The 15982-nt window shown below is 44.0% G+C and overlaps 1 protein-coding gene across 1 annotated transcript in view; it reads left to right on the forward strand.

Moving 5' to 3' along the window:
• Nucleotides 1–15982, forward strand: part of LAMA2 (laminin subunit alpha 2) — a 1492466-nt gene that overhangs the window by 901262 nt on the left and 575222 nt on the right. The window contains 2 exon segments of the mRNA XM_029596813.1: nt 10071–10282; nt 14274–14380. Of these exon segments, the coding sequence (XP_029452673.1) occupies nt 10071–10282; nt 14274–14380 (319 nt within the window).

Genomic DNA, 15982 nt, shown 5'->3' on the forward strand with positions numbered 1-15982 from the left:
ACAATGTGGTTTATCATGCATGCCACATGATGGTGATCCTGTCATACCGATATAACTAGTATAATGCGACAGTAATAAGTTATTCCATAAGGGAAAGGAGAACTGCCAGCCCAGAATACACTCTTATTCGAGAAAATAATCAGGCACAATACCACTCCATACAATAACAGGCTAGGCCAGGGGTGGCCTGTGTTATGCATGAATAGCCACAAAACCAGAACACACAGCAGTAAGGCTCTTTGACGAGAGCAGAAATTATCCCCCGCCCCTCCCACCACCCACTAAAGGGCCAACTCTGTGCATCTCTCCCACCATATCTCCACCAGTTTGTCCGTCTCTCCCCACACTCTATCCATCCTTTCTGTCCCTCTGTCTTCCCCATCCACCACTTTGCCCAATCTTCCGCTCACTCTTTGGGGCCGATGCAATAAAATTTGCGGAAAGCGGGCGCTGACTTTTCAGCGCCCACTTTCTTAGCGCACACATGGCGCCCACAAGGGGGGGGGGGGCACCATGCAATAAACAAATTAGGGGGTTGCGCTAGCAAGGAGGCATTAGGGTCGCTAGTACGACCTTAGCGCCTCCTTGCTAACGCGACCCCAGCGGTCTGCTGGTTATGAACACCGATGCCGATAAACTCGGCATCAGTTTTCATTCTTGCAGCCGGCCGGTTATGAAAACCGACCCCGAGCATATCGGCATCGGTCTTCAAAGCAGCCGGCAGAGGGTTTTTAAAAAAAATTTTTAACTTTAAAAAAAGTACAGAAAAGCAGTTTTTTCTGCTTTTCTGTATTTTTTTTCAGTGCGCCCAGCTATTAACTTTCTGAACGATAAATGTGCGTCTGAGACACATTTATTTTTTTGCATTTGGAGTGAATAAGTAATAGCCTCATTCACATGCATTTGCATGTGATGAACGCTAACTCATTCACTCCGCATCGGACGCGCATTAAATAGGCGCTAATCCCCCTATTGCATTAGGGGGTGGATTAGCCCCTATTTAACCCGCATCCGATAGTGGGTTAAACAGTGCGCTCGGCTGAGCGCACAGTATTGCATCGGCCCCGTTGTCTTTCCACTCTCTGCCTAGCCTGTCTCTCCACCCACCCACCACACTCTGCCCAGCATCTCGCTCTGAACACTACTCAGTTTCTCTGTCCCTTTATCTCCCCAGTCCCCACATTCTGCTCAGCCTCTTTCATTCTGTCCCTCTAGGCTCTGCCCAGTCTCTCTCTATCCCCACCACTTCGTCTCTCTCCGCCACATTGAAAAGGATCAATGTGTGGACAGAGAAAAAGAAATGGCAGAAATATTAAACGAATACTTCAGTTCGGTGTTCACTAAAGAGAACCCTGGAGAAGGACCGTCACAAGTTAACAAAAAACTGGAGGGGAGTGGAGTAGATGTAACTCCGTTTACAGAAGAGAATGTATAGGAAGAGCTAGGAAAAATAAAAATGGACAAAGCCATGGGACCTGATGAGGTCCATCCCAGGATACTGAGGGAGCTCAGAGATGTACTGGCGGGTCCACTGAGTGACCTGTTCAATAGATCCCTAGAAACAGGAGTGGTGCCGAGTGATTGGAGAAGAACGGTGGTGGTCCCGCTTCATAAGAGTGGGAGCAGAGAGGAGGCTGGAAACTACAGGCTGGTTAGCCTCACCTCGGTGGTGGGAAAGGTAATGGAGTCACTTCTGAAAGAAAGAATAGTTAACTATCTACAGTCGGAAGAATTGCTGGACCCAGAGGCAGGGGAAGGTCCTGTCAGACAAATCTGATTGACTTTTTTGATTGGGTGACTAGGGAATTAGATAGAGGAAGAGCGCTCGATGTTATCTACTTGGATTTCAGCAAAGCTTTTGATACGGTCCCACACAGGAGGCTTGTGAATAAAATGAGAAGCTTAGGAGTGAGTGCTGAGGTGGTGACCTGGATTGCAAACTGGTTGACGGACAGAAGACAATGTGTGATGGTAAATGGAACTTACTCTGAAGAGAGAGCGGTGTTAAGCGGAGTGGCACAAGGATCGGTGTTGGAACCGGTCCTGTTCAATATCTTTGTGAACGACATTGTGGACGGGTTAGAAGGTAAAGTTTGTCTTTTTGCAGATGATACTAAGATCTGCAACAGAATGGACACGCCGGAAGGAGTGGAGAGAATGAGACGTGATTTAAGGAAGCTGGAAGAGTGGTCGAAGATATGGCAGCTGAGATTCAATGCCAAGAAGTGCAGAGTCATGCATATGTGGAGTGGAAATCCAAAAGAATTGTATTTGATGGGAGGTGAAGAACTGATGTGCACGGAGCAGGAGAGAGACCTTGCGGTGATAGTGTCTAACGATCTGAAGTTGGTGAAACAATGTGACAAGGCGATAGCTAAAGCCAGAAGAATGCTGGGCTGCATAGAGAAATATCTAGTAAGAGAAAGGAAATGATGATCCCCTTGTACAAGGCCTTGGTGAGGCCCCACCTGGAGTACTGTGTTCAGTTCTGGAAACCGTATCTTCAAAGGGACAGAGACAGGATGGAGGTGGTCCAGAGAAGGGCGACCAAAAAAGGTGGATGGTCTTCATAAAATGACTTATGAGGAGAGATTAAAGAACCTAAATATGTACACCCTGGAGGAGAGGAGGAGCAGAGGTGATATGATTCAGACTTTCAGATACTTGAAAGGTTTTAATGATTCATGGTCAACAACAAACCTTTTACAATGGAAAAAAAGCAGTAGAACTAGGAGTCATGATTTGAAGCTCCAGGGAGGAAGACTCAGAACCAATGTCAGGAAGTATTTCTTCATGGAGATAGTGGTGGATGACTGGAATGCCCTTCCGGAGGAAGTGGTGAAGACTAAAACTGTGAAAGATTTCAAAGCGGAATGGGATAAATACTGTTGGGCAGATTTTTAATCTTACACGCGCGCACAAATGTACACCCGATTTTATAACATGCGCGCGCGGCCTCAGAGGAACTTTCCTTTCCCTCCCCCCACCTTCCCCCCACCTTCCCCTCCCTTCCCCTATCTAACCCACACCCCTGCCCTATCTAAATCCCCCTCTACCTTTATTGCAGGAGTTATGCCAACCAGCTGCCGGTGCGCCAACCCCCGGCATAGCCGCTGTTCCGGAGGACACGGGACTGCCCCCGGACTGCCACCCCGCCCCCGGCCCGCCCCTTTTTCAAAGCCCCAGGACATATGCATGTCCTGGGGCTTGTGTGCGCCGCCGAGCTTATGCAAAATAGGCTCGGCGCTCACAGGGGTACGATTTAAAGGGTTACGCGTGTAACCCTTTGAAAATCTACCCCTGTGGATCCATAAGGGCTAGAGGATGTGAATGAAGAGTTGAGCCATGGGGGTGGCTTGCTGGAATGTTAACTACTACCTGGTGATTACTAGCCTTACTCAAAAAATCCCTTTCATGGTTAATGCAACCCCAACATTGCTCTCTGCTTCAATGGCAAAGGGAAATGTGGAAAAGCGGATTTGCATTCAGATAACAATCAAAAAGGACTGAACTTCACAATCTGGGTAAACAAATAAGCATGGGGGTAGCTTGCTTATTACGGCGGTTACTACCCTAAACCAATTAAGCCTGATACATCACTTTGACTGCATATACAGCATTGCTCTCTCTGCTTCTACGGCAGGGGGAAATGTGAAATAGAGGATTAGCATTCAGACAACAACCAACAAGGACTGAACTTCATAATCTGGGTAAACAAATAAGTGTGGGGGTAGCTTGTTTATTACGGCGGTTAATACCATAAACCAATTAAGCCTGATACATCACTTTGAAAGCATATACAGCATTGCTATCTGCTTCAACGGTAGGGGGAAGTGAGGAAAACAGGATTTACATTCAGACATCATCCAACAAGGCATCGATCTGTGCAATCTGGGTAAACATGGATCGGGGTAACTTGCTTGATGCAGCGGTTACAACCCTTAACCATAAGCCTTATGCTCACCTTTGATGCAACTCCAACATTACTCTCTGCACCAATGACAGGGATGGCAGGAAATTTGAATCAAACAGTTACCAACAAGAGCCCTGAAGTTGGTGGTTGGTGAAACAGATAAGTATGGGAAAATACGTGTGGAAGCTTGCTGGGCAGACTAGATGGGCCGATTGGTCTTTTTCTGCTGTCATTTCTATGTTTCTACTCCCTACTCTTTCCAGCCTCTCTCTCTGGGCAGATGGGCAGACTAAGTGGACTATATGGTCATTTTCTGCTATCATGTTTCTACATTTCTCCCACATTCTGTGCAGCCTGTCTTTCCATACTCTGCCCAGCTTCTCTTTTCTCCCCACTCCCTCACTCTGCCCAGCCTCTCGCGCTTCTCAATCCTCCCTGTTCTGACACCTATGGCCACACTGATGCCTGTCCTACAGAGACGCACAGTATAGTAACATAGTAATAATGGCAGAAAAAAGACCATAATGGTCCATCTAGTCTGCCCAGCAAGCTTCCAAAGATAGTAACTGCCGCTCCATGCAGGTTACCCCCATGTTTCTCTTAAGGGTAGTAACTGCCGCTCCGTGAAGGTTACCCCCAAGTGTCTCTTAAGGGTAGTAACTGCCGCTCCATGCAGGTTACCCCCATGTTTCTCTTAAGGGTAGTAACTGCTAGGGATGTGTATTTGGTTGCGATGAAATAGGAAATACAGATGATATTTCCTATTTTGTCAAGTTTCGGGGGGGGGGGGGCGATGAAATGATAAACAAAACCCACAAAATTTAATGTGGTTTTCTTATCATTTGTGGGGGGGGGGGGGGGGGGGGGAGAGAAAGGGCACATTAAAAAAAAACCCAAACCCACCCCAACCCTTCAAATTTAATTAAATGCAAGCCCCCGCCTCTAGACTTACCGAAAGTCCCTGGTGGTCCAGCAGGGTCCCGGGAGCGATCTCCCCCTCTCGGGCCGTCAGCTGCCACTAATCAAAATGCCGCCGATGGCCCTTTGCCCTTACCGTGTGACAGGGGCTATCAGTGCCATTGGTCGGCCCCTGTCACATGGTAGGAGCAATGGATGGCCTGTGCCATTTTTTAAGATGGCGCCGGCCGTCCATTGCTCCTACCATATGACAGAGGCTGGCCAATGGCACCGATAGTCCCTGTCACACGGTAAGGGCAAAAGGCCATCGGCGCCATTTTGACTACTGGCAGGCGACAGACCAAGAGCGGGAGATCACTCCCGGGACCCCCGCTGGACCACCAGGGAATTTCAGCAAGTTTTGCGGGGGTCGGGAGAGTGGGGGGTTGCAATAAATTAAATTGAAGGGCTGGGGTGGGTTTGGGGTTTGTTTGTTTTTTTTTTTTACAACCCCCCGTTGTAATTAATTAAATTTGAAGGGTTGGGGCAGGTTTCGTTTCGGGGGGGGGGGGGGGGCAGCCGAAATAAAATCGGCCCGAACCACGGGAAAATTAAATTTCCTGCGGCGGGCCGATAATGAAGGCTAACCAAAAGCTTCGGCCGAATCACATCTCTAGTAACTGCTGCTCCATGCGAGTTACTCCCATGTTTCCCTTAAGGATAGTAACTGCCGCTTCGGTCCGGTTAAGCTTTTTTATTTATTCCCATCCTCTAGCCTTTTAGGGATCCACAATGTTTATCCCATGCCCCTTTGAAATCCTTCACAGTTTTAGTCTTCACCACTTCCCTCTGGAAGGACATTCCAGGCATCCACCACCCTCTAAGTGAAGAAATATTTCCTGACATTGCTTCTAAGTCTTCCTCCCTGGAATTTCAAATCGTGACCCCTAGTTCTACTAAATTGTTTCCAATGAAAAAGGTTTGTTGATGACCATGGATCATTAAAACCTTTCAAGTATCTGAAAGTCTGTATCATATCGCCCCTGCTCCTCCTCCTCTCCTCCAGGGTATACATATTCAGGTTCTTAAACTTCTCCTCATAAGTCATTCAATGGAGACCACCCACCATTTTGGTTTCCCTTCTCTGGACTGCCTCCATCCTGTCTCTGTCTCCTTTGAGATACGGTCTCCTGAACTGAACACAGTCCTCCAGGTGAGGCCTCACCAAGGACCTGTACAAAGGGATTATCACTTCCCTTTTCTTGGATATTCCTCTCTCTATGTAGCCCAACATTCTTTTGGCTTTGGCTATCACCGTGTCACACCGCTTTGTCGACTTCAGGTCATTAGACACTATAACCCCAAGGTCTCTCTCCTGCTCCATGCACATCAGCCCTTCACCCCCAGCACAAATAGTTCTTTTATATTACCACACCCCAGATGCATGACTCTGCACTTCTTGGCATTGAATCCCAGCTGCCATATCTTCAACCTCTCTTCCAGCTTCCTTAAATCCCATCTCATTCTCTGTACTCCTTCCGGCGTATCCACTCTGTTGCAGATCTTAGTATCATCCACAAATAGACAAACTTTACCTTCTATCCCTTCCGCAATGTCGCTCACGAAGATGTTGAACAGAACCGGTCCCAACACCGATCCCTATGGCACTCCACTTAACACCATTCTCTCTTCAGAGTAGGTTCCATTTACCATCACCTATTGTCTTCTGCCATTAACCAGTTTGTAATCCACGCCAACACCTTGGAGCTGACTCCCAAGCTTCTCATTTTGTTGATGATTCTTCTTTGTGGGACCGTAGCAAAAGCTTTACTAAAATCCAAGTAAATTACATCGAACATTCTTCCCTGATCCAGTTCTCTAGTCACCCCATCAAAGAAATCAATTAGATTCATCTGACAGGACTTTCCCCTGGTGAATCCATGCTGCTTCTGATCAAGCAACCCACCAGATTGTAGATAGTTCACTATCCTTTCCTTCAGCTGAGTCTCCATTAATTTTCCTACCACCGAGGTAATGCTAACCGGACTGTAGTTTCCAGCCTCTGCTCTGCTCCCATTCTTGTGAAGTGGGAACACCACCCTCTTCTCCAGTCACTAGGCACTACACCCTTTTCCAAAGATCTATTGAATAGGTCACACAGTGGACCCGCCAGCGCATCTCTGAGTTCTCTCAGTATTCTGGGGTGAACCTCATCAGGCCCCCATGGCTTTGTCCACTTTCAGTTTTCTTAGCTCTTCCCGTACATTATCTCTCATAAATGGAGTTTCGTCTACTCCACCCCCTTCTACAGTCTTGATAACAAGCGACGGTCTTTCTCCAGGGTCTTTCTCCAGGATCTTCTTTAGTGAACACTGAACTGAAATATTTGTTTAATATTTCTGCTAATTCATCTCTCTCCACCCATTGATCCTTATCTCCTGCCAGTGAAATTCATGGAGCATCCTTTAGCTCAAGTATTATTTCAAAAGATAAATAACCATTTCCTATTAACTTGTTCCATATCACTGATGATTTTATAACCTCTATTATTATTTCCCCTTCTCGGTCGACTCTTCTCCAAGCTGAAGAGCCCTAACTTGTTTAGCCTTTTTTATTTTCATAGGGGAATTACCCCATCCCCTTTATTATATTTATTCACCATCTCTGTACCTTTTCTGGTTCTGGTCTATCTTTTTTCAAGATGTGGTTGTGCCATGGATCCATACAGAGGTGCTAGGATATGGTAAAGTGGGCCTTACCAATAATATGTGCTAATGCATATTCAGCGTGCGTTAAGTTTATCACACATTATTAACGCTCCTTCCAGCCTGATGTACTATGCTTTTTTTCTGATAGACACAGATTGGGAATAATGCCTTTGTAAATCAGACGCTTAGACCAGGTGAGAGAATATAGTCAGCTGTTTCAGGACTTCCTTGATATATCATCTCAACACTTGGCCTTTCTGGCGTCCCAGTGGTAAATCATATTTCTGACTCTGCAGTTTACCTAGTTAATAGTATTTTTAATGTCTGGAGAACGCAATTTCATTATGGGAAATTGCTTCTAACACTATTTTTCTTTTTCTTGAATGCTTACCATTTCCTCTGCAGTTGACCAGATAATCATTGTAAGGCTTGCACTTCTTGAACTGTCGCTGCTCTTTACAAGTAGGTTGGCATGTACGTGAAGTAATAGATGCAGGAGAGAAAAACAGAGGAGTCAGGACTATAATCAGAGAATGAGATGTCAGAGTTATCTTCTCTTTTCACACACAGTTTTGCTCCTCGCATTAAATACCTCTTTTTAGGGGGTACCTTTATCAACTTAGAGATAAGTATGCAAAAAGGAAATATAACTTGCAGGGGTTTCTCTTATTATTATTATTATTTTTGTTTGCCTTTATTATGCTGAAATTCGTACTATAGGGAGGAATTAAATTATTTATCCACATTTAATGGGCCCTGTATTGGTGGGCTGCCTCTGTATCCCTATGTAAGCACAAAAGGAGCTGAGGGGTGGGGGGAACCCATCTATATTGAAAATAAATTTACATGTAGTAAATGTATTTTCTATTAGAGGCAGACAATCCTTTTCTATTTCTTCATTGAATCCGTTTCTTTATGACTGAGTTTTGCAGTAGTGACATGTCAGTACTGTTGCTTTGTGTAAAAATGCATACATGCAGGTAGATTTACTTGGCTTGTCTTGCAGTACTAATGCTTCCAATTCTGCCCGGAATTCCTTTAGGATGCCAATAGGAAGATTGTGTCTCATGCTTTCTTCTTGTCTTCAGTATTAGTGACAAGACCTTCCCTCTTCTTCCCATCCCATGGGTATCTAATTACTGGTACTGCTGGAAAAATGTCAAACAGCATTTGCAGTTCACTGATAAAAAAAACAAACAAACAAACAACAGCATACATATATATTGAAGGCAATTTTCAAACAGTTTACCCATAGACTATGCACCAATTTTCAAAGGGAAAACCCCTTTGAAAATTGCCCAAGAAAAAGTACAAACTTTGCATCTGCTTTTTGTGCGAATACTTTATCCTGGTAAAGGTTACAGGTATACTTTTGAAAATGGATTTGCATGCCCTTTCCCCTTCCCATCCCCTGCAAAAGTATCCTTCACTGTGGATAAAACTACATGCTTAGTGGCAGCACGCTCGTAATTTTACTTGAACATAGGATAGACAGTTTTCCAAGGCCCCTTTTCTGTTGCTAACTAGCCATTTACCCATGAAAGTGAATTTTGAAAATTGTCCTTCCAGAGTAATAAAAATTAGCAATTGATAGAATATTCAAAACATCTTTAGGGCTCTAAGTCAGCATGAGTTTTTGTTAAAGAAGTGCCCCTATTGTATTACAAAAATCCTTATGGGTGAATTTTAAAAGCCCTACATACACCAAAGACGGGCGATATGTGCGTATATCAGCCCAGTGTATGCCGTGCAGATTTTAAGAGGCGCCCAGGTACGCATGTATTTTGTCCTAATTTTTAACATTGTTTTAGAAGTTAATTATCGCTTATTTAAATGTTTTACTGTGACTATTGATTGTGATTTTACTGTTTCAAGTTTATTTATTGTTAACCGATATGATGTAACCTCGATATGTCGGTATATAAAAACGAATAAACTATAAACTCTAGGCGAGTACAATTTTTTTTTCATAAAAGGGCGGAGCATAGGCATTCCAGGAAATAAGTAAATATTTACACACACCAGCACATGCCGGGGTCCCTATCCATGTAACTTCACTTCTTCTATGGTTGGAGTGCAAATCATGAAACAAAAAAACTAGGCAAGTCAGTGGGGTTTTAAGGATTGGGGCTAATAGTTTAAAATGGAGGCAAGATAAAGCTAGGGGGTTTAGGAAGTCCTCTCCTTTACTCGGGCGAACTGGGAACAAACTGGGGAAACAGGTAATTGTGTTGGTGTGCGTATCTACTAAAGTCAACTCCAATTATGCCATCGAGGCGGCATTTGCATGCAGATGTGCACATCAGTGTAAAATTGTGCACACATGCATGCACATATAGCTGATTTTATACCATGTGTGCACATACATGATATGTTATAAAATTGCTGAGTCCATGTGCGTAAGCTGGCAAATGTGCATGCAGGTCTTAAAATTCACCATTTAATGAATGTAAATTATTTTAACAATTAGCTGCTCAGCCAAACTACAAATGAGTCTGATTCTTACAATGATGATCCATTTGTTGATTAATTCCTTTGTTCTCTTATATTAGGTGTGAAGAAGGTTATTTTGGACAGCCTTTGGTGCCAGGTGGAGCATGCCAACCATGCCAATGTAACAATAACCTTGACATCTCCGTTCCTGGCAGCTGTGACCCCCTGACTGGGGCTTGCCTAAAATGTAAACTGGGCACAACAGGCCAGTACTGTGAGAAGTGTGCCGATAAATATTTTGGAGATGCTCTTGATGCCAGGAACTGCCAACGTAAGTCCTAATTACTGTACTACAAATCAATGGGAGTGCTTTAACTACTAAATACACACTGTTTGTCTCACAAATTACAGGTCAGCCTCACAATCCTATGGACAATGCCATATCTGAGCCACTAAATTTGAATAAAAAATGTAAAAACTGATGGAAAAAACTAGGGTGGCTAATCAGCCTAACAGATATTTTAAAACAGTGATTAGTTGACATGTCATTTTGTGTTAGAGTTTTGAAGATATATACATATATAGAGATAATCTCCCTTATTTCAAACACAAATCTTTAAAATAGCAGTCTATAGAATGTTCCAAAAAGGGTGACAGACTCTTTAACTAGATCTCATTTGAAGTACTCTTGTCTTTTTTTTATGTTTATGAGTGGAAACAATGACCATGTCCTTCAGCATAGAATTGTTTAATGTATAAATAAACAGGAATTGCAAATTATTTGAATGGTAGTTTATTGTTTACATTTTGTGTTCAGCTTGTTGAATTCTATATTGTAAATTCATAAATATTTGGAAACTTACAAGGGGATATAGTAATAAAGAAAATTTCCAATTTAATCTGTCAAAAGAAGTCTAAAATGGACCTTCTGGGGATTGTGCTGTTTCACTGACTGCCTCCATGTTGGGACCATTTTACAAATGGATTGTGCTTCCTCATGTCATACAAGTCATCTCTAAGGGGCGGATTTTAATAGGGCTATGCGCGTAAATTACGTGCTTAACCCTTTTAAACCCCTCCTGCGTGCGCCGGGCCTATTTTGCATAGGCCCGGCGACGCGCGCAAGCCCCAGGATGCGCGTATGTCCCGGGGCTTGAAAAAGGGGGTGGGGTGTGGGCGGGGCAGTCCGGGGGCGGGAGTGGGGCCGGAGCCTCCAGGTACAGCGGCCATTTGCCGCTGTGCCCAGGATCGCGCAAGAGGCAGACGCAACTTTTAAGTTAAAGGTAAGGGGGGGTTTAGGTAGGGCTGGGGGGTGGGTTAAGGGGAGGGAGGGGAAGGTGGGGGGGGGGGGGGCTGGAAGGAAAGTTCCCTCTGAGGCCGCTCCGATTTCGGAGTGGCCTTGGAGGGAACGGAAGATGGCTGCGCGGCTCGGCGCGTGCAGGCTGCCGATTTTGCCCCTTGCACGCGCTGACCCTGTATTTTATAACATGTGTGCGGCAGCACGCGCATGTTATAAAATCGGGAGTAGATTTGTTCACTCCGGGTTGTGCGAACAAATCTACTCCCGCGCGCACCTTTTAAAATCTACCCCGTAACTTTTGTAGTTTATGGAGAATTTGTGCTCCTTGGATCTAACAAATTTGGCCTGGTGTGGAGGAGTAGCCTAGTGGTTAGATCTGCAGGCTGTGAACCTGGGAACCCATCCTGATATGTGCTTCTTCTATCTCTGAGCAAGACACTTCACCCTTTCTTGCTTCGGATATAAGCTGATTGCACCTGGATATAATCTCAAAAAAGATATAGTCGGGATGGATGGAGACGGTACAGAGAAGGGCAACCAAAATGATAAAGGAGATGGAACAACTCCCCTATGAGGAAAGGCTGAAGAGATTAGGGCTGTTCAGCTTGGAGAAGAGACGGCTGAGGGGGGATATGATAGAGGTGTTTAAAATCATGAGAGGTCTAGAACTGGAAGATGTGAATCGGTTATTTACTCTTTCGGATAGTAGAAAGACTAGGGGGCACTCCATGAAGTTACCATGGGGCACATTTAAAACTAATCGGAGAAAGTTCTTTTTTACTCACCGCACAATTAAGCTCTGGAATTTGTTGCCAGAGGATGTGGTTAGTGCAGTTAGTGTAGCTGGGTTCAAAAAAGGTTTGGATAAGCTCTTGGAGGAGAAATCCATTAACTGCTGTTAATCAAGTTTACTTAGGGAATAGCCACTGCTATTAATTGCATCAGTAGCATGGGATCTTCTTGGTGTTTGGGAACTTGCTTGGTTCTTGTGGCCTGGTTTTGGCCTCTGTTGGAAACAGGATGCTGGGCTTGATGGACCCTTGGTCTGACCCAGCATGGCATGTTCTTATGTTCTTATCTGCTTTCAAGTGCCTGACCAGTCACAAAAGGTGGAATATAAATTTAAAAAAAATGTAGTATGACATTAAGTATGGCTCTTTAATTGCATCACAATCATGTGCACTTATGAAAAGATGAAGTTCCACTTATACATCTGTTTAAAAAAGTGGTCAGTTAGCGAAAGAGATTCGTAAGCCTATTTATGCCTTTCCTTCCCTTGAGAGACTTATGTGTTTTAGAAGCCAACAGGAATGCCACAAAAAGTAATGACCAGTCTAAATACAAGCCTGGACAGAGGTGAAATACAATTGTTTTTGTTCACAAAAAAAGTGAAGCAAGAAGCCCAAATCAACAAAATAGCCTGGTGTCTTGATGGAGGGAGAATCCTCCCTTACTAAACAGAAGATTGTATTTCTTCTGTTGTTAATTTTTTTGGGTGCTGCCCTTACATCCCACTGTCTTGGGATGTAAGGGCAGCACCCATAGCCTGCTACACCTAATCCTTCCTGTCACAGTATATAAAAAGTAGATATAGGAGTCACACTAAACATGAAGAAAGAATGCAAATAACGCATGCACAATAATGCCATATTTTGATCAATTGGAAAAAGTACTGATACTTTAAGTTGTGATTGTCAATTACAATATTCTAGGGTCTGTTTGCTAGAATAGAGGAACACCTCATTGCTACTAACTGAATTAAACCCTGGGATGGAAACTTTGAAACGGGTGCACGGGAGCATTTATACATATGTGCATTGGCGTGTGCCCAGATTCACGGACATTTTATAACATGCGCACACATGCATATGTGTGCACCCCAGTTTTGCAAATGGGTGCACACATCTGCATAAAATCAGGTTTGAGCCGTGTACGTGGGGGAATTTCATAACAGGCGTGTGTCCACACCGTGACCAGTTCCACCAGTCCGTCCACCCGCTTGCCCAGTGTACAGCTAGCTCCTCCAAACCCCCTGGTTTGTTAGCCTGCATCTCCCCAGTTGACCCAGATCCCTCAAAACATCTGAGAGATGGCTTCAAACAGCTTTTTAGAGTTACATCTCCTCAATAGCAGACGTAAAGTTATGCACAGGCATGTAACTACATATGCGCACAACTCTTGACCCCGCCCTGGAATGCACATGCCCTGACCACACCACGCCCTGACCAAGCCCCTTTTTTGCTTTGCAGTGAGATATTCACACATTGGCATTTGCGCGCATATGTGGGCACCTTTTAAAATTGGGTGGGCACGCGGAAATTACTTCTGCTCCTGGGAGCAATAAGTATTAAAATAAAAAAATTTGAGAAAGGTAGGGTTAGGATAGGGGTTGGGGAGGAGAGGGGAAGAGGTAGGAAAGGTAGGGTTAGGGATAGGAAAGTCCCTTTTCAGCCGGCTCCTTAATTGGAGCGGTCTGGGAGAGAACTGGGGGAGGCCCGACTGCGTCGCCGCTTGTATTTTGCTAAAATCCTTCCGCCCTCCCCACCGGTTGCGCATGTAATAAAATCGGCACGTGGGTCTTAAAATCGATCCCTTAGGTTTTTGCTGATTTCTAATGCAGAACTCACGGAACTAAGCAGCCCTGTTAGTGTCTGCCCACTTATTTTAAAGGGTTACAGAGTAATAGATGTAATATTCCAGTGGAGAACAGAGAGTCCAAATAGCATCAGTAGCTTCCTAAAGAATAGTGTCATCTTCATTGTATTTGTAGAAAGGAGTTATTGTATACATAGAAACCTGATACTGATAACATTAATTTTTTGTTTTCCTGGTCCCATAAAACATAGCTATGTTGCTTTTACTGGTTACCCTCCATACACCTAAATGTATATTTGATAGACATTTGCATTTGGTATTTTATTCCTGGCCTAAAACGACATAGAAATAAACATGTGAGGTTCAGCGCATGTATCCGATTATCTGTATTTGCGGAGCACCAAGAAACTGTTGTCTTTTTCCCCAGCTTGTCTGTGCAATGTGAATGGCTCCTTGTCAGAAACGTGTAACTCCCAGACAGGACAATGTGAATGCAAGAGCAATGTCGTGGGCCGGCAGTGTGATGAGTGCCTGGTAAGTATTAAATAACCAGAGCTCACCTGCAAAATTACTTGTGGGTCTCGTGATTATAGAAGTCAGATTTTGTGCCTTTGCCTTAGTTCTGCTACAGAGATTTTGATCTTTTTTTGTTGTTGTTGGTTGGAGTTCTTTATTTTTAACTCCATGGCTTTTAATTAACGCACCATCTAAGCTGTACTGGTGTGGACATCTCAATAATATTTATGGGGAAAAAATGACTTTCTTTTGACCATTTTGAGCTTCAGAACTTGGTTTCAAACCAGTGCTGGTTGGGCAGGGTAGAAAAGGTCTTGAAGAGTGCAACTATATTTTTTTTTTTAAAGAAAATGCATTCATATTTCTTTGCCTTCAGTTGAGATTTGGCTTGCACTTTGGTAAAATGTTTGTGAGTTAGTATGCTCACACAATTTTTAAGTACAGTAGCGCATCTTTGGCCCAAGGATTTCATTTCCTTCATATCTAGAAAGGAAGAAAAATTCCACAAAAAAAATATTGCAGGCAGCTGGGCAGACTAGGTGGGCCAAATGGTTCTTATCTGCTGACAACTGCTATTACAGAACAGTCCTGCAAGGAAAACTTTCTGCATGAAGAGCTGTGAGACCCTTGTCCATTAGTGTTAAATTCAAGGATTGTGTAAAAAAAATCCATAGCCCTGCTTGCAGGAAAGATTTTACTTTTACGTTTTTACTGTGGAATTATTTTCCTCTTTTTGGTGCTGCAGGGAGTTAAATATTTGGGCAAAAGATGCACTGTTTAACAATTGTAAAAACAAACTGGCTTGCAGACTTACTGAACATTCCCCCCCCCAAAAAAAAACGTAAATCTTGTTGGACGTCTCCCAGCAATTCAGTGCTTTTCTGTAAGTTTAAGGCGATCGTGTAGCTCCTATGTCCAATTGGAACTGAAGTCCATAGTGTTAGTTTCAAGGAGTGTCCACTAGTTCTAGTAGTAGTGATTATTTAACAGTGTAAATAATGTTCCCTATTAATCTGTTCTGTACCACACATGATTTTATAAATCTCTATCAAACCCCCCCCCCCTCTCAATTGTCTCGTCTCCAGGCTGAAGACTGCTAACCTGTTTAGCCTTTCTTCATAAGGGAAATGAGCCATCCATGTAATCATTTTTGTTGCACCTCTCTGTACTTTTTCTAGTTCTGCTCTGCAGTGGAGGAAAATGTAGGCACCCCACACGGTTCTGTCAGCATGAGCTGCACGCTGTCAGCTACCACTTCTTTCCCCACCTTTCACCTCCTTATGGCCACCGCAGAATGGGCTTTACTGACACAGGCCATAGCTATGGTAGTTGGCAGCAGAGACCAGTAGTCCTCCCTCTGGCCCCTAGCACAGAAAACCCATGTGAAAATTTCAGTCATGCGCTACCTCGCAAAGCCCATTGAAGACCTACTACAGACACATTGGCACACTGGGCACACAAGGAGGCCGTCTGGATAGATCGTTAGAGGGGCTACTGTGGTTCACATACGGTGCTCGAGAGCCAGTTTGCTTATTCAAGGAAGAGAGAATCACCAGTAAGAGCTTAGTTATTTTATTTTAAATAAATAAATAAGCCCTTTGGTCTGCAGACCAATTAAAG

Source organism: Rhinatrema bivittatum, chromosome 3, assembly GCF_901001135.1.
Source record: "Rhinatrema bivittatum chromosome 3, aRhiBiv1.1, whole genome shotgun sequence".
Classification (NCBI taxonomy): Eukaryota; Metazoa; Chordata; class Amphibia; order Gymnophiona; family Rhinatrematidae; genus Rhinatrema; species Rhinatrema bivittatum.